This window comes from Rhamphochromis longiceps, linkage group LG20, assembly GCF_057381845.1.
Source record: "Rhamphochromis longiceps isolate RC_006_pf linkage group LG20, R_longiceps_female_GT1.1, whole genome shotgun sequence".
Classification (NCBI taxonomy): domain Eukaryota; kingdom Metazoa; phylum Chordata; class Actinopteri; order Cichliformes; family Cichlidae; genus Rhamphochromis; species Rhamphochromis longiceps.
Window position 1 is genome coordinate 7509343 of NC_140576.1, and position 27517 is coordinate 7536859.

The following is a 27517-nucleotide window of genomic DNA, read 5'->3' on the forward strand; positions in this document are numbered from 1 at the left end:
GCTCTCATCCAAGGAATGACTGTACTGCTTGGAAAGCCATATGAAACATTTGGGGAAGAGAGATTATTGATTAAGGGATGATTAGGCTTCAGCTTAAAGTGGCATTACAGGCCAGGGTGATGCAGCAATATGTCAAGACAGCACATTGAATGTCAGAAACCTGTAATTAACACTGAAAATACAACTACTATGGAGTTGGGTTTTAGTATCATAAAATATGGGCTGTCTGCAGAAACACAGGAACCATCTATATGAGCTATTTGCAGGGTTCTGGTATTGTGCAAACAGACTGAAATTGAACTGTGGGTTTTCTTTTAGAGTGGTCACGTATGTTGCTTATGTATATATATATATATATATTTTTTTTTTTTCTATGTTTATGTTACATCTATCTATCTCTAGAATTTTTTAAAGGACATTAAGAAAGTCTTTCCAAAAAATTCAGCAAAAAATTCTGATTTCTCACTATAACGAGGGCAGGACTGTGTGTGCGACCTGAAGGAATATTTAAACACATATCATATTCAAATATTCAGAACACAAATCAGCACAAGGTACATGTATTTTTTGTAAATAGTTTAATATTAAATAAAAAACGACTCCCATATAAAAAAAAGAAAGCTACAGTCCACAATTTAATCGTCTTTTTTAACATAAGTATTGAAAGCAAGGGGTAGAATGAGAAAAATACTTAATTACAATTCCCAGAAAAAATTCACAATTCATTGTTTTCTCTCATCTGTCTCTAACAATATAAAATCAAAATAAAACACATTAACTGTACATATGTACAAATCTCCAAGTGTAGAAATTGCATAATCTGCTTTCTTTTTCACTTTTCTTTATTCTTTTTTTGTTATTTTATTTTAAATACAGCTAGAGATGCCAGTACTCTCAGGGGCAGGGCAGTGTGTGGAGGAGAGTTCAAACAGTGACGGGGGAGACAGAGCAAGGATATCACTCCAAATCCACAGTAACACACGGACTCAACAGATCCACATAAGACATTATCGCTCTCTGTGTTATAAGTATTCCAGCCATCCATTCATCCAATCAAAGGACATACAGTACTTTCTGTAAACACCTGGTTCCTGTTGAACTTCAAAATTAAGCCTCTTTATTTTTTTATTTTTTTTTTAAATAGACTTATCTCTTGCCTGGGTCTCATCCCATGTAAGTCACCAGAGCTACATGTAATTCTTCACAGCGTCAAGTAACACAGCATCTGAAATGTAAATGGGTTGTCAAATTATGACAAACGACACTCGTGAGTTGCACTAGATTTGTTGCCGGTTTTGCAATTTTTACAAACATCAGTATGGTTAGTCACTGGGAACCCTGGAGCATTGCAAAATGATTCAAGGTTGTACAAAACAACTTCAAATTAACGTTTTCTGTTGGTTTAACATGGAAACCAATACATCTCACATGATATGTGAAATTATATTCAATGAAAAACTTTCCTGTTTGTAATCAGCCACTGATATAAACTACCTAAGAAACCTGATTGAGTAAACCACACTAGTTCCTTGGTTTATCCCACATAAAGATTATATCATACTTTGAAAAAAGGGGGAGAAAAAGTCAAGTTTCTTTCCTTCCTGTAGTCTCTTTCAGCACCGCCTGAAAACCTGGAACATTTCTCTAAAATACAAGCACAAAGAGACGTTCATCTTACTAAAAAGACAAAGTCTCACTGAAATGAAAAACGTCCTGACAGTGGGGGGCTCAGCAACAGCACTGTTGTCCAACACACACACACACACACACACACACACACACACACACACACACACACACACACACACACACACACACACACACACACACACACACACACACACACACACACACACACACACACACACACTTTCAACAGAGAGCATCGTTCAAGTAGATGGGCTTCGTCCTGACTCACAGTAACACACTGATGAGAAGAAAACATTACTCGTTTGTTATTTTCATGTTTTCTCATTAATATAATTCTAACACAAACCTAATTGAAAGATCATTGTTCACAATGTAACGCAACCATTATTTTGTGACCTAAGAGAAAACACAAGTGAAAAAAGTATCCACAAAATCTCTCTTCATGTTTTTCACCTTTTGAAATAAACTCAGACTAGATCTTTCTCCTATCTGTTCATAGTGGTTGCCATAACAATGGTTGACATGACAGCATCATATTAGTGCAGTTGATTTTTTTTTTTAAGGTCTAAAACAGTAGTGATGAGGTTGGAGAGATGGAGGGGTATACAGAGGCATCTGGTTGCCTTTCACTGGTGAACAGCTCTGAATGATGGCACCCTCCACCAATCACTGCCTTTGAGACCTGGCGCCTCGTCGCCGCCTGCCGCGCACTGACCTCTCAGGCTTCAGCAGTGCTGTCTGGAACGAGAGAGAGTGTGAGAGAAGAGTCACATCAGGCTCATATCTTTGCAGCTGCCAGTGGTGGAATGACTTTGCACTGCAGACAGAACTGCACAATCATTGAGAAGACTCACAGCACCAAACAGAAACTGCTTCCTTCAGCAAATCCTTTACACTGAATCCTGCACAGCAAGCTTGCACAACCCAAGCCCCCCTCATGTCTTGACATTATATTATCTGATATTATATGACATAATGTGATATCATTAAAAGGCCCTAACACCAGAGTGCTGAATATTTTTCTTAAATGCTGGTTGTTAGTGGCATTTCTTGTGCCGCATTGTCATTAATGTGGTATTTCTACACTTCAAGGATGAAAAAATTAAAATACTTCGATTCACTGCACACCACCTATCTGATGCTATGAAGATGTCAAATAGCATTATATTAGCTTCATTGTTCTTTACACCCATGCTAGCAGCTTTGAGAGGAGTCAAAGGATTTTAACGGTACCATTAGGTCTGTGTGATATGACCAAAATCTCATATCCCGATTTAACACATCTATTGTTCCGACAACGATATAAATCACAAAAATGTAAAAATTTTCTGTAAAGTCTGTGAATCTCGGGCAGCTCGACTTACGTAAAGTGTTTTTAGCTGGGAGTCATGTACCTGAAGTCAAATGTTTGAACCAATGCATGAATCTATACATTTTTAGACATAAGTTCTGTGTATTTATTACACAGCGTGCTGCGGGGAAAAGCCTGTTCTAACGTTTGAGTCTAAGGTTTATTTTTTAGCACCTGACGGCTCTTTGTTGCTTCTCATCCGTAAACACTTTGCATACTCTTTCACATGATTCACTTTATATTGAAACGTCTCAACAGGATCTTGAGCTTTATTGTGAAAGGTTTATGTGGAAAATAAACAAGCGGACGGCGGAGCCACGCGATGGTTTTACCGTTGTTGTTGCTAACAACAACGCATAAAAACAGTTGCCTGTCTGTCCGTAGTGTGGTTATATTAAATATAAGAGAAAGAGAGCATTTGACGAAATTAATATAGCCACTACAGTGACTATCAAAACGATGAAAAAACATTGTCGTAAACAGCTTATTTTGCGACACCACGAAACAAACAATAGCGTAATATGAAAGATTTTCATATTGTCATCCGATATATCGTTATATCGAACAGCCCTGGGTACCATGACTCTGTGATGAATGCTTATCGATCAATGGTTCTTTACTCATTATATAGTTTTACTTTATTACATTTTGTATTCACTCATATTATAGTGCCTCTCTTCCATTCTTTACCTAACAAAACAAAACTGAATACATGATTTACTTTTATGCCATTTCTTCTGTGTGGTTTTGAGTGCCTATTCCACAGTATACAGACTTTAGGCAAGAAAAGATATAGTGTATGATTAAGTTTTATTCGAGGTGTCGAAAGATTGTTTGTGTTTCCAGCCTTACATACAAATGATGTTTGGCAACGAGCACTGTTACCATAAACTCTATTGAAGTCAAATCTCACTTCAAAGTAAATGACTTAATGTTCGTGGAGATCAGTTTGTGAGATCAAATGTCTAAGATAGCATCAATAAACAGGAAATCTATTACTTTGTTTCTGCAGTACTCAGAGAAGAAATAAAAATATAACACCTTGTTGATACTTGGGTCTGATTAGGCCTCTGGACCCACTTGTTACCCGGTTTCAGGTTTCCCTACAGACTGTTTTAACAAGTACATGTGTCAGTGCTGCCAACTCAACAGCTGTTGATGGATTTTCACCAGAAGCCATGCATGTTAACCTCAAAGTGTGTTAACATGCAAGTCACATATAGTCAATTAAAACATGCCAAACTGTGGAAAAGTAACAGCAACAGCAAATACCAACAGCTGGGGGAAAACAAGGGCCGTCTTTAAGACTGCAAAGAGTCTGACTAAGAACATTTGAATAGAACTGGTGAGAGGTAAACAACAACCAGCCCTTCTGCTAAAGAACAATAAATCCATAAGTCATCGAGAGGGAGACAAGTCTTACTGTAGCCTTGGTTTCCTCTAGTGCTGTAGCATCCACGTCTCTGAAGTCTTCTAACACATTCTGAAGCCTGATAAAGTAAGAAACGCATTAGTATGCACTACAGTATGCCAAATACACCTGACAGGACAGTTATTATAGAACTGCATGTGGGAGACACTCTGATTTTTACTGGAAATTGAATTATCCAGGCAACTTTCTGTATCGAGTACAACTGAGAAATTAACCATCTTAAAAGGAGTCTTACGTTTGTTTCCTTTTCCTTCCTCTTCTGGCTCCAGCCGCTGCTCCTGCTTGGTCCTTTGTGTAACCAGAAATCATGTTACAAGGTTATTATGATTAAATCATGCATCATTGTTTTACATTTCAGCTCCTTAAATTCATCAAAAGCCTATAACCAACCATTGTTAAAGTCCACATTCTGGTGTCTAAAAGAAGCAAAAACATTTTTGCCTTTGAGTATAAAGGAAACAGAAGACTTGGGCACTCACCATTCCCTGTTCAGAGTGCAGCAATGTCCCAGTTGTCTCTTCAGTGGGCCTACTATTGCATCCATCCCCAGGACTGAGATACCCTACTTGGGGAAGATGCCCCTGCCTATCCACACCTGGATCTACATAAGGGCACATAGATGCAGCAGGCCCAGCACAGTCTGTCTTGGCCTCCTCCAAGTATATAGGTGGAAGAGGAGGTTCTGGGTGAGTATGTCCCTCTACCATAACTGGTTTCCTTTGTAAGGGGGACACAGACCCATCTTCAGTGGGTTTGGGTGTCCCTTGGGCTGGAGAATGGGCTGCTGCTTCCAGACTAAGTCGGGATAAGTCTGGGTTGCGTAGGGAACAAGCCCGCCGTGGGCTAAGGGAAACTGGGGCACTTGCCTGTGGCAGAGTTGGGACAGTTGTGGACGGTGTATGGTGCTCCACAGGAAAAGAAACTGGAGGTAAGGCACAGAAGGGTGAAGTGGGGTCAGATGGCCCCAAATGGGCCCCATCTTCCTGCTCTTTAGCACTGACTTGAAGAAAAGAGGTATAAATCGTGTCCATAAAAGAAGTATAAGGATCAATGACAGATCTGCCCTCAGATCCTCGCTGAGAGCCTGGAGTGGATTCTTGGGCAGGAGCTGGAGCTAGAGCTGGAACAGGACTTGGGATCACTTCAGGAGTGATTTGACTGGCTGGTATGTCTTCCTGTGGGGCAGGGCTTTGCACTTCCTGCAAGGATACTGGCTTCTCTCCCTCTGAGGCTGGAGCAAGGTTCAGCTAGAGGAGCAAAAAGAAAAAGATATGTTAAGTAACTTTCAAAGATCCAGAAAGTATTAGAGAATTAAAAATGTGTTTTCTCTTTGTTGCAAAATTGCCTAAAATTATATAATCCTCCATTTATATATGAACATTCAACTTTAGATTGTCTTTATATTTCCTTAAAGCATCCAGGAGGAAAACAAATCTAAATCTTTCAACATCTGATGATGCTGAATTCAGTCAGTACAATGTAACACTTGTCTGAGCGTGGATTTAATTTTTCACTTACAACCCCCCCCCCAAAAAAAACAAACTATTTTTACACGCTTCCAGATCAAAACACAACAGGGCTTTTTTAAAATAAATGATAACATCTGTAAAGTATTGATGCAATATGAGAAGAACTCAGATGTGAAGCTTTATGACACAGATGTTGCAGCGGATATAATCTGCAGCTGCTATAACTGAAACATTACAGCCATTCCCAGAGAAAAGTTAGTGTCTTAACTTTTTGGACACCATAGTTCACTGAAGAAAAGAAAAAAAAACAACATATTTTTAGTGAATCTAGGAAACACCATTTCTCAAATTGTGGCACATTATTTTGTGCAGCACATATGCATTCACATTCACCCACTTAGGATTTTCTTAACAAATGCAACATGGTGTTTGCAGCCAGAGGAAGGTTATTATGGAAAACAGCAAATCCTTAACACTAGTATGTACAGTAAAGAAAGGATAAAAATGCTGTGTTCTCCAGACTTCATGCTAGGTATGTACCTGTATGTTGTTGAGTAAGTTGATTGCTCCATCATGGCCCTGTAGCAGTGGCATCCCCAAAGCAGAGGCCTGGACTGGTGGTAGAAGAATGGAACCAGCTCCAATCCCCACAATGTTATGGAGGCCTGTGAGGCCAGGAAGATCTCCTATAAAGCAAAAAATACACTAATACACAGTGTATAAAAAATACTGCAATAGAGTCCCTGCAGAGTTTAAAGTTTAACACTGAAAGGCAAATAATATTTATTCCTAAAACAATGAGAAAGACATAACACAGGGTGTGTGCGAACTCACCTAATATAGCAGAGTTCAGCAAAGTGGGGAGTAACTGTTGGAGGATGGGGTTGTCCTTGCTTTGAAGAGATACGGGTATGAGCGTGTCAACACCAGCATCTGTGGGTACCTGAAGTGAATATAAAGGTTTGGGGGTTTCAGACAATGAATTATAAAATAAATAAAGTATGGCTGAAAAAACCAGGAGACATAAATTCTTCACATATATTAACTTAGTATTTCAGTATAAAAAAAAAAACTAAACAAAAAAAGTTTTGGAGAATGCACACATTGCATTTTTGCAAAGGCTGAAAGGAACACCTCCCACTCCTCACACATTATCATCATCATCATCATCATTATTGCGTTTCTTCTTTTAGTTACTGTTGAGTGTTTTTTCTATGTTCATATATTTGAACTATAAACAGGATGAAAAACTATCCATTCATGCCACATGCCAATGGGTACATTAAAACAGTAACCAAAACCAATTGTAAAGTGTGAGGGTTTTATTATAAAGCAGGGTAGCAAAAAAGGAAAGAAATTTGGGAAACTAATACAGTAAAAAACAATGGAGGAGTTAAGGAAATGAGTTTAGTTTTTCCAAGGGAAACTAGGATGACCTCAGAGGAAAGAGCTATAGGAAATCGGGAGCGTACCTGAGGTTGGGTATGTTGGGTTTGCTGTGCAGGAGCTAATTGGGTATTGGGAGGCGGGTGGAGCTCAGCAGAGCTCAGGGCAGCAGTGAGCAAGGCAGGGCTGAGGGGCAGGAAGGCTGCAGAGGGAGGAGGAAGAGTGGCGGGAATGAGTAGAGACTGAAGGGCTTGGATAGAGCCTTCAGCTCCTGCAGGAATAGGAAGGAGGCCCTGAGTGACCTCCAAGAGCCCTGGCCCAGTTAGGGTTGATGGGTCCAGCAGGCCAGAGGTCTTATCCAGACTGAGGCCCTCTAATGTAGTAGAGATCTGCTGTGACTGCTGAATAGGAACTTCCAAGCTGACCTGGCTCAACTGACCCAGCGCAGATAGAGGTAACAAGGAAGCCTGCTGTTGCAACAAGGAGGCCATTAGCAGAGCATGAAGGTTGGGTTTTTCTGTCAAATCAGCCTCCTGCACTGCAGAAGGGGCTGACGCTGGGGCTGGAAGTGGATTCAGCAGCCCTAAAAGGTTCAGAGGGAACTCCCCTTGGGCACCACTCAACAGGGGCAACAAGGGAAACAGATGATTGTTGTTAATCTGCAGTTGCTTTTGTTGTTGGTCTTGGTGTTGCTGCTGTGCATCTTCTTGCTGTGTTATCAGTAACTGCTGCTGTTGCTGCTCTGACTGCTGGTCTGACAGATTATGTGGTGGCTGCGGTGCAACACTGGCAGGAGGTACTTGTGCATGTTGTCCTCCCAACCAAAGGCCCCCTAGGGGCAATGAAGCCAGGACTGTGGGGTCCAGGACAGATGGTACTCCTCCTGTAGACGACAGCAGCTGGAGCAGCTGCTCTTGGTTCATGAAGGGAAAGGCCTCTGCCAGACTTAAAGGAGTGGCTGAGTCACCTACAGCTGAAGGGTTAGGAGGACTGTGATTCTCTCCTTGACGAGAGGAGCTAGTGAGCCCGGGACTGGTGGCTGGAGGTTTGGTCAATGTGAAGATCTTTGGGTCCCCAAATTCAGACTCCTCCGTTCCTGTGGGAAAAACAACAATTATTTAAATCTGTTTAAAGTGACTAATCATTCAACACATTTTTATATGGATCTCGTGCTGGATGGTATGCATCAGTTATATCAGTTATCACTCTGATTCAGAGCAACAAGAAAAAAAAATAATGCACCCCTTGTTCTTGACATATATTGCTCAAAAAAATAAGGAACCATTTGTTTATCACAGTATAACCAAGCGGTTAAAATTTAGGGATATCAATCTCTCCAGTTAGACAGCATAAACCAATGGAGGAACAAAAGGACCGAGTCCAGTGCCCCACAGACTGTCAGAAAGAGACTCTAGAAGCATGAGGTCCCTACCATCCTTTAGCAGGACCACCAGAGAACACGACAACTGGCAGACCTGCCACTGGTGCCATTTTCTTTTCACAATGGTTGCCACTTCTTAACTGGACAGATTGATATTCCTGAAGTTTAACCGGCATGTTTTACTGTGATGCTCCCTTATTTGTGTATTTATTATCTTGTGTAGAATAATCTGTAAAGCCCATTTAAAGGGGGAATTCAGCTACAAATACAACTCACATTAAAAATAAGAATGACAAAAACAAAGCTGATGTCTATATGTGTAGACAACCAAATTAATTCAATAAAAATTACAAGTTTAGGCTGTACTTGTAAAACTAAAACCATGAATAACATCCTCACCTGCAGTTTGATTTCCTGGGGAAGACGTCTCAACATCAGAGGTATGGCTGGAAGAGTTGCCCTCCCCTTGGGGAACATTAGAAGATGCTGCGAGAATGGCCAGGACGTGGTTGCTAAGATCTAGAGGCTTTGGGGAAGTGGATACCCCTACAGGAACACTGCCTTGAGGATGACTAAGGTCCACTGACGTAGGTTCGTTCTTACTAATAATCTCTCTTGTGACAGTGCCCTGAGGTGAGGCAACCTGTAAAGATGAATGGGAAGCAGGATCTACTGAAGGAATGTGATTATCGGTTCGTTGATGCTTGCCAAAGGGAGATGGGGGTGTCTGCTGAGATGGGCTGCTGCTGTTGTGGAAATCTGAGTTTGGTAACACTGTGCACGAAGAATCTTTTTGAAGAGGAGTTGACTTAGTGGACTGACGATGAAGATGAGACTGCGCTGATGTGAACTGAGAGGAGGGGGGAGGAGGAGACAGTGGCTGTGGACTCAACGGGGGAGAATTAGTGTTATCTGTTCGGCAAGGTGACCGAGTCGACGAGTCCCTGACATTAGACTGATGGGTTGGAGATGAAGGTGACTGCTTGGGGCTCTGTTTATTAGTGTGTCCACCTCCTTCAACAGACACAGATCCAGACTGAGCTAAGGCAGAGCTGGATGCTGAGACTGTGGCCTGCGCATTCTGCAAACTGAGCAGGTGTAACAGGGCAGACAAAGGCTGGGTTGGAGGATCCAAGCCAAGAGGGGTGGCTGTGGGTGTCGGTCCTGTAGTGAAGTCCAGGGCCTCATTTGGGCGCAGAGGCCTGGAAAGCTGTGCCGTCTGTCGAGGAGCAGGGAACCTGGGCATCTGCCCAGAGAGGAGTTGATGATGGTTATCCAACATGATGGCATTCTGATTCTGCACAGCTGAGGTAGAGGAAGAATGCAAGGAGGAGGAGGGGAATGAAGTGGACGAGGAGGAAAGATTGATAACTGTAGCAGAAACAGCATCTTCTGGTGGGGTCTTCCGCAGCCCATTACAGAGCTGCTTGGTGTCTGTTAGCATGCTGAGGACTGTGGGAGATCGACGCTGCCGCTTCCTATACGATGTGTTACGCTCTGCTGATTGTGGCAGATGGGACGAGGAGGAAGCCAGGGACTGGACCAGAGAGTGGGATGGAGGAAAGAAAACAGTCGAGGCTGCTGCAAGGGAGGGATGGGGAAGCCTAGAAGAAGCAATGGAGGAGGGAGAGTGGCTGTTATGTAAAGTGCTGTTTGTTACCTTTGATGCCTGTTGCTGCTGTGCCTCTTTCAGGACCTCCAGAGAAGAGGCCAAGCTCACTGCATTGCTGGCCACATTTGACCTCTGGCCCTGGGTTATCTGGTTAGCCAGCTGAGCCTTGGCAGCTGCAGAGAGGAGGCTACTCGCAGGGAAAGAAGCTGGATGTGGCAGCTTGCCCTGATGGCTATGGTGGTGGTTCAGATATGGCCCCAGAGGTAAACTAGAGGGCCCTGCAGAGTTCAACCCAAACACTTGTGATCCTGCAGTGGAGGTTGGAGTCTTTGAGGACTTTGAGGAAAGACCATGAGGGTTACTACTGCTTTGGTTGGTCAGTAAGGAGGGATTATTAGGGTTTAGGAGGTGGTGATTATTAGTGCTGCTATTGCCTGAGTTCTTGAACTGCTCCAAGATGTCTTCCAGCTTGTATTTGGGAAGCTGGGGGCTGGGGTTTGGAGAGCCACTGGGAAGTGGGGAGTGTGGAGAGGAAGAGGTGGATTTCCTTCTCTGAGGCAAGTTATTTCCCATCAGCGTTCCTCCTGCTGCTGGTAAGCCTCCTCCCTGCTCAGACAGAGAGGATGGAGAAGCTGATGGGTGGCAGGAGCGCTGGTGTGGAGACATAGACATGTTATGGACAGAGGGAGAGAGGGAGGGTGGGGTAGAACCTCCCACAATTACAACATGAGGATGATGAGGGTGAGTCTGTGTTCCTCTTCCTCCTCCACCAAGGGTAACAGGGGACGAGGGGGGAGGTGAAGAGAGGGGTCCTAGCCGAGGAGAAACAGGAGTCTCTGGGGTTTTAGGTGTTCTTTGACTTTGACTTTTGCTTTGAGGAGTGGGAGTACAGGGTGACCTCTGGGGGGTGCTGTACGCCGGAAATGAGCTGGAGGAAGAACTGGAGGATGCTGAGAAAGCAGGATGGTGAAGTCTTCTCAAGGCATCTAGTGGATAGTGAGAGTTTGTGGCTGGGTGAAGGACAGAGGAGGAGCCATTGTAAGGATAAATAAAATGGTGAGAGGATTTAGGACTGGTGCAGGGGTTTGGGTGAAGGTTGTTCTGGGGTCGAGCTGGGACTGGATGGAGTTTGGGACAGAAAATGCCACGGTCCTCTTCTTCACGCTCTGTGGATTCGCCCTTTGTATCACGACCGTCCACCCGATTGCTCATCTCTGGAAGTGGGAACAAAAAATACAGCTTGTTACTCAATTTTCCCGAGCCCACTAAATGGTTTACAGAGTAATTATTGTGAAAGACAAGTCTGGCATAATTTCTTGTCCCTTTAATGTCTGAACTGTGATATAATTGCCAGAAAATTCTTTTTTAAGGAATGTTTATTGAACAGTCTGACAATATATATATATATATATATATATATATATATATATATATATATATAAATTTGCATCACTTTTAATTCGTAAATTTTTTACATCTGTCAATTTTGTGCAATTTAATTGCTTAAAAAAGTATTGTGAGATTTATTTAGGTTTTTTGATACATTTGTTGTTAAAGGCTGTAAGAAGCATTTAAACAACCAATTTTTAGTAATTGAGGTAAATGGTGTGAAATTTGTTTTTTTCTAAAAATCAAACATTGAAATTATAACTAATATGTGAAAAAGAACATTTTACTTTTGTTATCCAATGGTTGCTGAATAATCGGAATGGAGGCCAAGCTATGCAATACAAAAATATCCCAAAACCAATTAAAATTAATAATAATCTAGAGAAAAGCGAGCAGTTATCTAACCAACCAAAATGAGAGAATTATGCACAGATGTGCATTAATGAAGGAATATAACTGCACAGAGTGCATAGGAAAGGCCTGGTTCAACAGTTGCTCCTCACCACCCCATGTGGCTCTCCAACTTGTCGTGTATACAAGGAGTGGTAACACTAATAACACCATACTAAAATATCCAGTTCACATGACTTGAGTCAGAGCAGCTCTACCCATTCAAATAATTCCTATTTTACCCAAATTTTTAACAGAATTGAAGAGAGTTGTGTCTCAACACTGATTTTTACCAAAATACAAACAGTTTTTGGGTGGAAATAAGATACAATAAACTCGAGGAAACAAAGCACGCCAGAACTGGAAATCTTCATTTTCCTAAATCTCTTCTGTTCTTAGGGTGAAAGGACATCAATACTACAGCAGTTTGAATTCTGTGTGGCTGACAGCTGCTGCATTCAACAACACAAATGCAGATCTACAAGAAACAAATTTCCTTTCAAACTACACCTACCAGCCCCCACAGGATTTCCGGCAGTCACTGGCTACTCATGCAGATGGTCAAATCCACTCCCACATGCATCTCACAGTCAAACACATGTGATCCATAATATGGATGCAAAATTATGTGTGTAAGTCTGTGGCTTAAAGTGTAATAAATTGCATCGAAACATTGTGGATTCTGTTAGAGTTTCTCTGATATTCTACTAATCGAAACAGAGTGCAAGAGAGTAGAATGGTGAGCTAGAAGGAACTGGATTTGAAGGCTGACTTGAAGACACTTTATTAATAACAGCCTCTTAATTTCATAAATGAAATTTCATCTTTAATTGGTTCTACGATCATGGTAATACTTATCATGTATTCTCATGTAGAAATGTGTGCAAAGTCCTTTACCTGATGTTACTGCCGTGCACACAACACTGTCAACATTAAAGGCTGTGAGGGGAACCTGTCAACATCGTCCATAGAGACTTTATTCAAAGAAAAATTAAAACCCAGCATTTTCTGATTTTCAGCTTTTCTTTTTAAGGAAATATGTAGAAATTAAGAAAAAAGTATCACTCAAATGTTTATGTTTTTTTATTAGATATTATCTAAGAGCAAACTGATAAATGAGTACCATGTCTCAAACCTACTGCATGTCATTGCTCACCTTGGTTACCTGGATGATGAAAGCTGGCAAAGGGCAGCTGTGAAGCCTGCATACTCCGACACAGGGCAGCCATTGCCACCACTTTCCTGCGATGATTACAGAGTTTGGTCATGTCCTGCTCTGCTTTGCCCAGTGGCTGGCTGTGCTGTTCCACCTTCACACCCACTGTGAAGTTGAAAACCTGCACAACAGCAAAAAGGAGGATTAGAACAAATTCAGACAAAACTTTATGGAGAATATGTAAATAGATTTTCTCTGTACTTTTATGTAACTGTTACACAGTAGTTTTTGCTTCTCTTAAGTATGTGAGGTTCTGTTTTGGTCAGGATGACGTAAATTTTGTTATCAGAGGGTGAAAGCGAGACCCTGTGCAGACATCTGTGTCCCAATCAATTTGTTGTGACTACTTGAACAGACAAATCTAACTAGACATGCTTCCTATAAGTATTCTCCATGCCGACTAGGAAAAATGTACAACAGCTGCTTAGCTGTGATCCACAAGTATATTTGTGACACAAGAATGAGAGTGAGATTAACACCACAGAGCTTACTGAATCTAAAACTCTGTTGTGTATTGCCAAACCTTACTAGAAACACACAAATCAACAGCACAAACAAACTGACAGACTGACAACACCTTGTTGATGATGAGAGGACACTCGAGGCCACATTTGCAGGTGCCATCAGTCATCAGATAGGTCTTGACCTCTTCCAGATTGGACAGGGTTGTGCCACTGGGACTACAGGAAGAAGGCAGAGAGAAACTGTAACAAATGAGACACAGTTAAAGCACAAACTCTGCCCTGGCTCTGAACCTAACACCAGCCAGTGCAAAATGTCAGAAAAATGCAACTATGCGTAGGGTGTAAAGGGGTGGACAATGATGTATGACAGGAGTTGTTCAAGGCCAGAAGAAAATTGAGTGTGACACATAATCGCAAGGCATAGCAGCCACAGAAGGAATTTTTCCTTTCAAGAATCATTTGTAGGCAGCATTATGGTACAACTGAGCCAAATCAATTTGAGCTCAAGCTAAAGCTGCAGCTCTCAGAGCAGAGACATGTATACTGTTCATTCTAGGAAAGCGTTTGCCAACCTTTAATATCAACAAAGTCATTCATGAACAACTTATGGGAGACCAGCCATTTATGGGTCTACATCCATACTAGCCACTGGTAGTGAGGTTCAGCAAAACTAGGAGTAAGGTCTCAGCTGATAAACATAAACTACTTGTGCATTTTTCAATTCCATCATAACATTCATGCAGTTTGTGTTTTTTTTCCTGGTTAGAGCCATGGGGAGCTAATGGAGAAGGGCAAGAGAGCTACATGCTTGAGACTCCCAGTCATGAGTAAAAGTTTCCCTGCTGACTGTACAAATGTGCAGAAGATAATTATGAAAAAAGGTTTGATTCAATCCAGTTCAATGAGAGAAACCACTAGTGTCATTTGCAAACACTGCTGACCCATACGAGAGTCTGAAGGACACAAATCCACTCCTGTGGTGCTTCTACACCTGTAAAATGCACAAACTGGCCCAATAATTAAAAAATATTCCATGGAGAATTGGCAACATATAGCACAACCTCCTCTGAAGCGTTAAGTCTCAATCAGGGTATATCTAACAAAAAGCAAAGTTTCAGAGTCTTGCTCCAGGGCTGGGGTGTCTGGCATTAGATAGGTTACTAGTTAGTAATGCAGGTTATGGCTAACATTAAAATGAACAGTTTAAAAAATAAATAAAAAATGAACAGTTAATTTCAGCCAAGTTTCTTTCCAACTCAGTGGCTAATAATGAGTAATACAAAATTTCATATTTACAACGTCACATTTTATGTCTAAATTCAAGCATGATCCAAACCACTGCTCAACAAAAATATTGTTATCCAAATGGAAATACTTTTTTCTCTGCCTCAGCTGCCCAGTATTTTAAGGCAAAGGGAATCCTTTCACAGCAAAAGAAGAGGGCAAGTGTGGAGTGGAGCACAACTGCAGTAAATCTAAGAAGTCTTTAGGTGATCTTCAGGATGAACGACTGATAACAAAGAAAAAAGTATGTTTCTCTTTGGTAGAAACAACATAATATATATAAAAAGCCTAAATCTGTCACTTGCTTTTGAGCCCCCACTAAGACCTAGTATGCTTGAAAACACAAGTATTTAAAACCACCAGAATAAGAATAAATAGAACCAGAATAAGTGCTCACCAGAATAAATAGAACATTATAATTAACACATTTAATTTTACTCACTTTGCACTGCCTAAAAGTGCATAAAACATTTTCTTGTCTTCTTTGTTGTCTATAGCTAGAAACAAACTTCAAAAAAACTAATCCAAAACCGCAGTCATCCTGCCAGGTAACATCCCCCAAAATATGTTTGCAAAACCAGTACTGTCATTTTTCAAGAATACATTATGTAACAATTATTCAGTGGTGTGCTTTCAAAACCTGTTGCCCAACTATTAAAAATCAGCAAGTTCATGTGTGTGGAACCAACGTACCTGACATAGAGTACCTGCCCTCCTTCCACTCTCCTCTGCCAGCCGATGGGGACGTGTATTGCAGTGGTGTGGACCCCATCCTTGTCCCCACTGACAGTATCACTGCCTCCCATCATTTTGTAGCCTGCCAGCACCTTGAAAAGCAGGAAGTGTTAACACATCTTGTCTTTTAACATAAGGAGGGGGGTAACATGAAGGTATCATGTAGTAACAGTTCAGCCTGTCGAGAGTGGACCCAGGGACTGTGCTGCTAACGAAATTTTAACCATTGTGGTATCCCCTACTGCACAACTTTACTTAAACACAAAGAGAAATCCAATGCTAAATACTCTTATAGGGGGGAAACAGTTGTTTAGTCTCAGCATCTACTTTAGGTTTCAAGCCATCTATCCTCCCCCCTCATCCTGCTATCTCTACATTATACGGGTTGTCAAGGGTGTCTATACTAAAGCCTCTATGAACCAGATGCTTACTCATCCCCAACCCTTTCATCTGGGACTTGTTGGAGTCTAACCAGAAAAATAGTTCAATTTTTCATGCTTATGCTACAATAGATTTTGCTCATCTCTTCTGAAAGAGCTTTCCTCATTTAACTGTATATTGTGCACGTATCAGGGAAGTTCACTAAGCCTGAGTGAGTCACTGAAAAAAGTAAACACACAAAAGATGAGTGAATCTTTCTGCAGTAAAGATTTTGCAATCATTAATGTTTTATTTCAAGCAACCTGCATGCTTAATGTTGAGGTCACATTCAGCTTATTACACAACATCAAATATCAATCTCGGATATCAAACATTACAAAATGTACCCTATGCATGGTGATGAAATCAGCCAAGATCTGAACTAAAGTAAGCAGCATGAACATGGGAAGCACTGCAAATTAATTCCACTCTACTAATTCAGCATCATTTCCTTTACTTTTTAGCTGTCATCTGTGTGTCGAAAAGTTCTGGGAAAGTACCCAGCAGTTTCTTTTCTTATGCCTGTGATGAAGATAATACAAGCCCCTAGAGAATGAATGTGATGTAAACATGTTGAAAAGGGGGAGTGGCCACAGCAAAAGAACGGTTTTTGGTTTATTATCAATGTAAAAGTAATACCAAGACAAACAAAAAGAAAGTTGCATACCTTGTCATCTTTGGGAAGCCAGGATCTGTTTTGGCTAGAGTATCCACTGTCCAGTGTACATGCTGGTGGGTTAGAAGCACACTGCCAGTAAAACCTGACTTGCCCAAACACCTCGACTTTCTTCAGCTATGAGGCAGATCCCTCTCTTGAAGGATGACTTCTGCAGATTTATTAGTTCAGTTCACATCAGAGTAGGGATGTGGGTGAAGGTGGAGAGCCTGCAAAGAAAGGTGGAGGTGGATTATGTAATCTGGCAGCGACCCCCGCGGTAAAGACATCGTGCAACAAACCTATTCTGTAACTGATATGATCTAAGCGTGTTTGAAAAACGACGACATCAGATGTATTAGTCTTCCCCAGAAGAACTTCAGAGTAAGCTCTGGCTGCTTTGAAGTAGAAGGGTGTGTTTGCCTAGGCCCGTAGTTTACTCAGTGTTTAGCGACAGTATAAGCAGCTGCAACAACCAACTCCGAAGCGAACACGCTGGCACATGAAAGAGCAATTAATATAGCTCTGAACTGAAGTATCCTTTTTTTCTTAATTTTGTATCATAAATAGCGTAAAGTATGAAAAAAAAACATCCCACAAAGTACACGGCTCATACACGGCAGCTAGCGTCCAGGCTAACAGCTAAGCTAGCAAGCTACCCTACTTTGTACTGTGTTGTCGTGACAGCTGTCAGGCGCACAAAACACTCCAATACAAAACTCTTGCCCGTTAGCTGCAGTAACAACACACGACCCATGCACAATACCGCGTTGTGAAAAAACCTCTTATAAATCGGATACCTACATCACACTTTACTTATTGATATCCGTTAGCTAACGTCAATATTAGCAGGTCCTACCAACCTTTTCTCTGCGTCAGGCTCTGTGTTGGCGAAGTTTTGGAGTCTTGGCTTTTCTGGCTCGCGGGAGAATCAAGAGTTAGCTGGCTAGCAAACGGGCTAGCCAGATAATGTTTTGAAAACGGCTGATACTTTAATAAATGAGCGCAAAATAAGTCACTGTGTAATCCAATTCCCGTAGCGGTGTGCGCATTCAGCTCTCAGCATTCATACAACGTCTGCCAGTCCGACTTAAAAACAAAGGGCAATAACGCTTCATTTTACTGCGCCTGGGATCTCGGAGCTAACGCTGCAACCAGCTAGGCTAGCTAGCCAGTCAGCTAACTGACTGAAATTTACTTGATTGTGGAGTGTCCCGACAAGACTGAAGGCTGTCCCGCTCCCGGTCTGCAGCTATCCAGCCGTTGCTTTGCTTTCTCTTCTGCTAAACCGTGGAGCTTTCAGGTATATTCCCACAACCATAACGGCCCATGTAATCCCCAATTCACAGTTGCCCACTGTTTTTTTTTTCTCACAAATTCCGAGCAAAAAATAATGGAGTTTTTACTGTTGAGCATGCGCATTAGACGCTTAAGGAATATTGTACCCGACATGCAACGGGACCTTTGTAGTGTTCCAGACAGACCTGAATGAAGCTGTGTTCAGCTCCTTGACAGAGGACATGATAATGACAGAATAATAACATGTGTTCACTTGACAATAGTGGATTCACTTCCGCCTGTCTACACTGCATTTGTGGCCCACATCACGAATTTTATATGAAAAGTTAAACATACTCTAGGCATATATATATATATATATATATATATATATATATATATATATATATATATATATATATATATATATATATATATATATATAGTAAAACATAGTAAGGGGCATATCATAACTGTATAGCACAACGATAATAATTCATATGCACACAGATACAGCATGATATGGAAAAAATATGTTTATTATAAAGGCCACCGGCATTGTTAATTTGAACAAGTGGGACAAGGGGAAAGAGATGTATTGAAGACAGAAGGAGAAATTATATCTGATTTCCCCCCGTCATCGGTGCTCAGTCCAAGGTCCTCAGCTGTTGCAAAGTGTCAGCTTGACATAGGACCGCTAAGCCTGGCATGCACACAAGCACACACCCAAAATCATAGATACACATCTCCAGATATACACTCAAACTACAACCTAAAGTCACTTTGGAAAATATCTAAAAAACACAGAGGGACCAGACTTTTTGACAGCCCAGCATCCCGAGGGCCTGAAGTGAAGCTGCTTTGTAACATACTGACCATACAGGGCTCTGGTCATTGCCAGCAGGTGAAAACCCATTCACTGAGATTTTGCCAGCACAACGGATTTATGATTTCTTCAGTGCGATCTGTACAAATTTAGACAAAAGGTAGGCCAATACTGTAGTTTAAAGAATGTTTTTAATGAAAAAATGTTTGTGCATGACCTGTGTTATAATCACTCAGTTTATTTGAATTAATTTGAGTGAAGTTCCATTAGTTTTAAAACACGAGCTAAACAACCCCAACTCTGAGATTATCTCTGTCACTTTACAAACTCAGATTTTTTTTATTTCCATAACATTTTTTTTATTTTTTGTTGCTTTTTTCCAGGCTGACAGAGGCAGCCAAATTTAGCTGTGATGAGATTAAATTTCACAACCCTAGAATAGTATAGAAGACGAGCACATTCTAACACTGCGTGGATATGCAAGTGCATGTAGCGTTCACACAGACACAGGAATATATTTTCTATTGTATTACCACATTTGATACTTCTTAAATACATTTTTAATCAAAACCAAATGCAGGCTTATTTTCTGATATTTCTTTCAACTTCCCTCTAAGAAGTTCAGAAATGTGTATTTAACTTTTCAGTAGCACCTACTTTGAAAACAATTTGACATAATAGTGGATATGGGCTAAGTATTTCAAAGTTTTGAGTAAACAAATAATTAGTAATACATTCTCTCATGATATAACTTTTATTAAATTGTCTCATAATCTTTTGGGGGGAAAAAACAACACCTAACTCTTTACTTTCTAGGTGGAGGTGAACTAACGCTGTCTACATCAAACCATGGAGCCGTAAGTATAATTCTTAAAATCAATATACTCGCCTCTTGATACTCATTTTATTGGCTTAGTTGTAGCACTTGTTTACCATTTAAGTCTTAATTCCATTTCCTGTTTACTAAATACTGCACTAGCCCATGCCATAAAAATATTCTAGAGCATCATGTCTAAAGCAGCTCTATGTCCACTTGAAAGAATGTGCGGCAAGGATATCCTTAAACAAATTGAGTCTTATATTGCCATGATTCTACTATTTTAAGGTGGAATGGCAGTTTCACTTTTACTTGTGTTTGGTTTTTTTAAAGATTGTTTATATGCAAAACCTTGTTCCTCACTTTATATGCTTACATGTTCCTTTAGAATTAAAAGTGATCATAATGTTGAGAATAAACAAAATAACTATCTATAGCCGCACCAGTTAACCTCACTCATGGCTGAGTGTGTTTTTTCTTTGTGTGTGTGTGTGTGTTAGGGACGATGACAAAAACTCTGTGGATATCCATGACAACCCCCCAGCTCCTGACAATGTAGTGAGGGAGGACGGAGACACTGTGAGTGACAGCACCATGTCAACCCCCCGCCATTAGCAGTGCAATTCTTGGGCTGTTTAAAATAGCCACCAACTGGGACATGGTTGCAGTGCAGCATCAGCTGGAAACAATATGAGCTTAAGTGTCCCTGTCTTATACAACCTTATGGAAAAAAACTGAGCACTGCTGGCTGATCTGGATTAGTCATCGAAATGTTATTCACTAGGTCCTGAAAAGCTAAATGTAAGACAGAGATCAGGTACCAGCTGATAAACAAACAAGGCAAGACACTAATGTAATACTTTACAACACTGTGTGACATTGACACTGGCAGCTCAGTATGTTTAACATTTAAAAACTTTAATAACAACTTATATAACAACTCTATCACATCTTTGTTGTTGGGTTTTTTTGTCTGACATATGTCCCTTGGGTCTGTAGGTCTATTTCATATATGAGGAGGAAGTGGAGGTGGAGGAGAAGGAACCAGAACCTCCTTCAGAGCTTGTCCGGGTCAATGACAAACCCCACAAATTCAAGGACCACTACTGCAAGAAGCCCAAGTTTTGTGACGTCTGCGCTCGCATGATAGTCTGTAAGTGCTGTTTTTTTATATTAATGATATAAATAATCAATCATCATATAATCCCATAGGTATTTGTTCTAAAAATTGAGACTGTTAATTTTGGTTCCTCATCTTTCAGTGAACAACAAATTTTGCCTGAGATGCAAAAACTGTAAGACCAACATCCACCACTCATGTCAGTCGTATGTTGAGTTTCAGAGGTGTTTTGGCAAAATTGTGAGTTTGCTGATGTGCACTGAATATGAAACTATATTTGTAACATCTGCAGTTTCCTTTTACTGCCCTTGAGAGTGAGAGAGATATATTTTTTAAAACTTTTTTAAAAAACTTTTTTTCTTCTTTCCTGTAGCCGCCTGGATTCAGAAGGGCCTACAGCTCCCCTCTGTACAGCAGTGACCAACCAGACCCAAGTGAGTCCACTGAATCTGGAACGGCAATATATCTCTTGTGTATATAAATTTCTTAACCTTAAATTCAAGGCTGCTATCGCAAAGGAAACTAAGCACGGTGTCTGCATTTTCTCTTTAGCAACACTTGCAGTCATTATATTTAACAAGCTGCATTTAAAGATTTTTAAACTTAAATGTGCTTGAAATGATTAATTTAATGACAGCAAAATTTAAAAAGAAAAACATTTTTAAAGGACAGTGCAAAGCAGACGTTCAAGCAACATTCTGACCTTTGTGTTGGGAAATAATATTTCTTAGAAAAACAGCAGAATGTGTTGTGTCACTATAACCCTGATCCTTTTATCCCAGTGCGTCATACATTTAGTTAACACTAAAATAAAATAAAAAAAACAAGTAAAGTGAAACAGCAAACACTTGTTTGGTTATTTTCCCTCCATAATTCACATTCACTTACCTTCACTTTGTTATTTCCCCTGGTCCTCCGTGCAGCAACTGAAGTGGCTCCAACTACTAAATATCAGTGATTTAATAAGAAGAAGAATTTATCACGATGGTCACGGTAATTTTAGCATTTTAATTCTTTGGTTTGTTCTTGTTCCAGGGGGAAATGATTGTACAGTATACACCCTTAGTGACTTGAAAAAAACAATAATTGTGTACACAAGTTTATAATCTATAATCTATACAGGGGTCAAAAGTATACATGTGGTCTCAAATATATACATACAACCCCACTAAAAATTGGTTCAGTGTCTCTCAGCAAGGTATAACCTGACCAGAAAAAATGGTAGTCATCAACGAGCTTCTGACATAATGATACACTTGACCATTCATCTTGGCAGAATTAGTATAAATTTGTTGGCTTCCTGCTATCCAACCAGCCATGTTTCAACCATCTAGCTGTTGATTTGAGGTGAATTTGAAGAATTTGTAGGTAGTCCTCCTTGTTCATTATTCCGGCCGCTTTGTACACTATAACAGTACCACTGGCAGCAAAACAGCCCCAAAGCATGATGCTACTACCACCATGCTTAACAGTTGGTACAGTGTCCTTAGGTCTGAAAGCTTCACCTTTACTCCTCCAAAAATACCACTTGTCATTGTGGCCAAATAGTTATATCTTTGTCTTGTCTGATCATAACATTTTTCTCCAGGAGGCATTTGACTTGTCCATGTGGGCTGCTGCAAATCTTGACCAAGCTTGAAAGTGGTGTTTTTGGAGCAGAGGTTTCTTTCTTGGTCAACACCCACTCCGTCCAGAGTGATGTAAAAGTTACTACACTGTGGACAGTGACACTGGTATTTGAACAGTTTCAAGTTCATGGCAGGCTTGAATCTTAGTGGTTCCTGGGTTCCTTCACTCTTCTGCAGGTGACATTCGAGTCTTCTTCCAGATCTCGGCAATCTGGTGACACATTTGAATAACTTATGTACAATTGTTTGAACTGATGATCTTGGAATCTGCAGATGTTTAGAAATATCTGAATGAGTAAATATAGTTTTCCTTTTTAGATTAACTCTTCGGGATCTTGAAAACATAGACTAGTCAATCTAGTGCAGTGTAGCAATTCTTATACTCCATGTTGATTTTGTGTTTATCCCTGTCCTTAACCAGACAACCCAAACCGGAACGACCCAGTTTTCGACACCCTGCGGGTTGGCGTCATCATGGCAAATAAGGAGCGTAAGAAGAATGAAAATGATAAGAAAAATGTAAGCATTTATAATAATCTTAATCAAAACATAAAATCTATGAATTTCAACAGTTTTCAGGGACTGACTCACTGCAAACAAAATAAATACAATTTATGTAATCAAGAAAATGCAGTGTTTGAAATCATTTTAAGAACAGATTTCATGTTTTATATATAAAATATGAGATCAGTGCTGGTTTTTTTTTTAACTTTTTATTTTGTACTATTTCCAATTTTATAGTACATGCAAACAAAAATATGAAAAAAGAACACAAAAGAAACAAACTAAAAGAAATAAAGGACACCTAATCTGTGGAAGAGGGGAATCAGTGATCAGTGCTGTTTTAACACTGCTGTGTCCTCTAGATGATGATGATGATGGAAGAGGAGGAAGAGGAGAACCAACAGCCCAAAGAGAATGAGGAGGGAGGAGAAGGTAAAGTTAAAGCAAGAGCTTATCTCTGTGGTGTAAAATATGCAAGTTAGTCATAAAAGATATGATTGTGTGATGTCTGATACTCAAACAGGGAAGCCTGATGATAAAAAAGAGAAAGGAGGAGACAAAGCAGATGACAAGGTAAGCAGTCGATTATTTCATACATGTAACGCTTTGTTGCTAAGTAGCACCATACGTGCATGTTTTGTTTTTAATTTAAATTTAATAACATTTGCCATATAAATTAGCATCCATGCTTTTTTTGTCCCTAGACTAAAGGCACTTTCTCCCAGTCCCACTATTACCTGGCTCTCTACCGCTTCAAGGCCATTGAGAAAGATGACCTTGACTTTCAGTAAGAAAATCACAATCAAATCTGAACACTAATGAATAATTATTTCTATTTTGTTAAATTTAATCAACTTTCAGTTTTAATATAAAGCCAGTGACAAAAGCACTTACTGAGAATGTGTTTACTAGCCCTGGTGATCGGATCACAGTGTTGGATGACTCCAATGAAGAGTGGTGGAGAGTGAGTTAAAGTTCTTAGAGGTTTACAAATGCTGTTTCAGTTTGTGCTATTGATGATGAGTACACAAATTCTGCTCTGTGTTGTCAGGGAAAGATGGGAGAGAAGTCCGGCTACTTCCCCGCCAACTACCTCATAAAAGTCCGAGCATCAGAAAGAGTTTACAAGGTGACGCGCTCCTTTGTGGGAAACAGAGAGATGGGACAAATTACACTTAAGAAAGACCAGGTAACTTCAGTATGTGTGTGTGTGTGTGTGTGTGTGGTTTAAGGAGCTTGGAAAGAAAAGCATCTGGGATCTTTAAGTTTCCTTGAAGATGTTACACCTCTCATCTGAGAAGCTTCTTCAGTTCTAAGAGCAATTGGTATGGAGTCCCAGATTTTAGGATCAACAGGGGGTCTGTGACCCTCTTGGGGACACTCCCATAGGGCTTAAAATCTGGAACGCTTTCCTTTCCAACCTCTTTAGACTACGATGACCTGGATGACTGAGAACCTTCACAGACAGGTGTGTGTGTGTGTGTGTGTGTGTGTGTGTGTGTGTGTGTGTGTGTGTGTGTGTGTGTGTGCGTGCGTGCGCGCACACACATAAGATAGTGCATTTTCTTTTCTGCAAAAAAGTGTGTAAAACCACTTGAATTAAAGTCAAAAGTCTGCACTTCAATACATTTCTATTGTTTGATTTGAAATCCACTGTGTTTTTGTACAAAGATGTGTCTTTTATAAATTATGACCCAAATTGTAAATCAAAGTTCTTTGTCTTTATAATAAAAAGGTTGCTTAATCTGTTGTCACTCTGTGTTTCAGATTGTGGTGAAGAAAGGAGATGAGAAAGGCGGCTACTTGAAGGTCAGCACTGGACGCAAGCTGGGCTACTTCCCTGCCGATCTGCTGCAGGAGATCACTGTGACTTAATCAACCTGATATGAAATGGAAAATCCATTGCATAATAACGAAAAGTATTAGCGAGAACTGGAGGTCCTGATTTTCTACATTTACTACTAATAGAAAAGCTAAATATAGCTGTGCCTTTGACATAATGGTTTAAAAGTCATTTTCACTAATGCCTGCAATGAAGAAACATTTAGCTGATTTATTGGTTTTGCTGTGAACGGCGTAGTTATGCAAGTGTTTGATTTAATTTAAAGTATGAAAAGAGCAAAATTTTCTTTGATTGGATTTGTAAATAATTTCACATGTATGACTCTGAAAACCTTAACCAAGATAAGAAAAAATCTGTGTAAAAAAACATCAGTGCTATACATTAAATTGTTTAGTGTGTTTGCACCATTTAATACAATTAAGTGGGTGTAATGCTTGTAGTGCCTAAAGAATTAAACCAAAAATGCTCTTAAGAACTGTCTGTGATGCTTTCTTTAAAATGTAGAAAATAAAACCTCATCTGAGAATAAATGGTATATTTATTTTTTCTATGGCTTGTATTCTGTATTAGTTTGCCGTGAAGTGACCATTTCCGAAAACAAGGGGTAGTCAGCAGCAATGACTCTTCCCTGAAGTCATGTGCCATTAAAAATCCATCAATCAAAATTTTTTATAAGCAGTTTCATAAAGAAACTTTTTTCCTCAGTGAAAATATTATTTTTTTATTTATATTTACTGCATCATATCATTTAATCACAATTACTAAAAGGAAGCTTTTTGGTGGCACATAAGTTAAAGAGAGCGTTACACTTCAAGACAGAAAGCCTAACTTTTACATATAAAAATAAATATTTTTACAGATAAAGACTTTTATGGGATTACCAAATCCAGATAAAGAAGTGCTCTTAATATGACCTAACATGTCTCCTACAGACCTCTCACACCCTTGTTTACTGTAAGTTTGGTCAGTGCAGCGCTAAGGGCCTGGGTGCACATAATCACAGACGAAAGAGATGGGTCATCTTGGCATCCTGAATGTGTTACTTCCTCAGTTTGCTCCAGGATTTTGACTATAGCCTCTGTTAAATCAACTGATGCTAAGACATACCCACAAAGATCCATCTGTGCACACTCTGCTCCTGTATCTCTGAGTTTAGCTTGTCAGTTTGTCAGTATTGGTAATTTGCCTGGCAGCACTGTCTACACTAACCACAACATGACACCCTTCAGTAGCACCTGTCACTATTCTGATGCATCCATTATTAGGGACGAAGAGCTCAACAGTAAATCTGCGTGGAGCCATGCTCTGCCACTATTCAACAAATGTCCTGCAGCTGTTGCAAGACTTCTATAGGAGTGTGAACTCTTTGAGGAACCTTCATACTGAGCAATGCACTGATAGGCTTGTGTATACCATATCCACCCCCTGACAATCCAAGACAGGTAGGAGTCAGCTGAGAATTTTATCTTCCAATTATTAATGTGCAACTCACAAAACTGCCTTCGGTGCTCCCAGGGTCCGCTTTCCTTTTTGTTTACACTCTGGTGCAGTTCTCTTGAGACTTTGTATCTGAAGTGAATGCATGTGTGGAGCATTTAGTGAGGTGTGAGTTTGCATAATCATTTGTTCTCCACAAATGGATATGGAAAAGGTCTGTGCAAAGCATCATCAGAGATGCTGATATAGTGCCAGAAAAGTGATTTCTGTAATTGGCAAAAATTGACTGACTGTATTTAAACTGTTGTGACTTGTTGGTGTATAATTTCTCAAACATATGTCAAACATATGGCTCATGAATGATATCATGTGATATATGATATAGCAAACAACACTATTGTCACAAGGTAGAAACTGCAAGTTTGTGGCAACGTGACTTTTACATATCCTTTATTTACCCAGCTAAAAAGTCTCTTTGACATTAAAAATGTCTGTTTTTAGGAGAGATCCAGCCAATACGGCAGCAGAAATCGCAAGAAATATAACATACTAGGTCTATAAAGATATTTTATAACCTAGATGATATTTGCGTAACAGGTAATTTCCTTACTTTATAGTTGATACCTTCGTAAATCCCCGCTTGAGTACAGCCTATCTACCAATGTAAGCAGCTATATGAGACGTAAAAACAAACACCGGAAGTCACGTTTTGCACAACACTGTGACTCCCTCACCTCTGCTCAGTCCTCTTATAAACCCTGCATCAACATTAGTTCTAGTAAAATCTTTCCAGATGGCGCTCTCATTATTCCGCTGCCCCGCGTGCTGTGTGTGAAATCAGCACAACTGTCACAGTCATTAAAAACTTCAGCTTTTACAGTATCAGTTGCAACCATGACTGTCCTCGGTTGAGGGATTCAAACTTCTCAACAGCAGGAATAAAGGTCCGCGTGTAGACGCTCGCGCTCTTTTACGTCGCGCACTGTTTACATTTAATCTACAAACAGATTTAAATAAATGTACTCTCGTTAACTTGTGCTTATAAGGGAGCAGCCATTTAGTTCCGTTTGCCGTCCCCTTTCTTCGGATTTTATTTGTTGTTGGAAACCCGCTTCTATGCGCACTGCTGCCGACCAGCGGACGGAGAGAGAAAGAAGCGGATAGTTTGTTTTTTCTCTTCCGAACTCTTTCATGGCATGCATTTTTAATTTCTCGTTGCTATTTGTGCTG

At 40.2% G+C, this 27517-nt stretch overlaps 2 protein-coding genes across 4 annotated transcripts; one reads left to right on the forward strand and one right to left on the reverse strand.

The window, feature by feature from the left end:
* Positions 1–1776: 1776 nt before the first annotated feature.
* mbd6 (methyl-CpG binding domain protein 6) lies at positions 1777–18257 on the reverse strand. 3 transcript variants are annotated; one of them, XM_085394753.1, is made up of 13 exons: positions 18033–18257; positions 16847–17064; positions 15718–15851; positions 13854–13956; positions 13217–13397; positions 9069–11495; positions 7375–8384; positions 6737–6845; positions 6443–6588; positions 4913–5680; positions 4669–4721; positions 4425–4491; positions 1777–2388 (listed from the first exon to the last, which is right to left on the reverse strand). In XM_085394753.1, the coding sequence occupies exons 3-13, from the start codon at positions 15831–15833 to the stop codon at positions 2317–2319; spliced, it is 5052 nt and encodes a 1683-aa protein (XP_085250879.1). In that variant the 5' UTR covers positions 15834–15851; positions 16847–17064; positions 18033–18257; the 3' UTR covers positions 1777–2316. The 3 variants fall into 3 exon arrangements, with proteins under 3 accessions (XP_085250879.1, XP_085250880.1, XP_085250878.1); XM_085394754.1 differs by having other exon boundaries at positions 13226–13397; positions 17698–18257; XM_085394752.1 differs by having other exon boundaries at positions 17698–18257.
* A 556-nt stretch (positions 18258–18813) lies between these two features.
* Positions 18814–26941, forward strand: stac3 (SH3 and cysteine rich domain 3). The gene is made up of 13 exons (XM_085394757.1): positions 18814–19098; positions 19755–19795; positions 20256–20334; positions 20755–20908; positions 21018–21115; positions 21249–21309; positions 22925–23022; positions 23370–23439; positions 23531–23580; positions 23712–23794; positions 23920–23971; positions 24059–24196; positions 24775–26941. The coding sequence occupies exons 2-13, from the start codon at positions 19788–19790 to the stop codon at positions 24880–24882; spliced, it is 999 nt and encodes a 332-aa protein (XP_085250883.1). The 5' UTR covers positions 18814–19098; positions 19755–19787; the 3' UTR covers positions 24883–26941.
* The last annotated feature ends 576 nt before the right edge of the window (positions 26942–27517 follow it).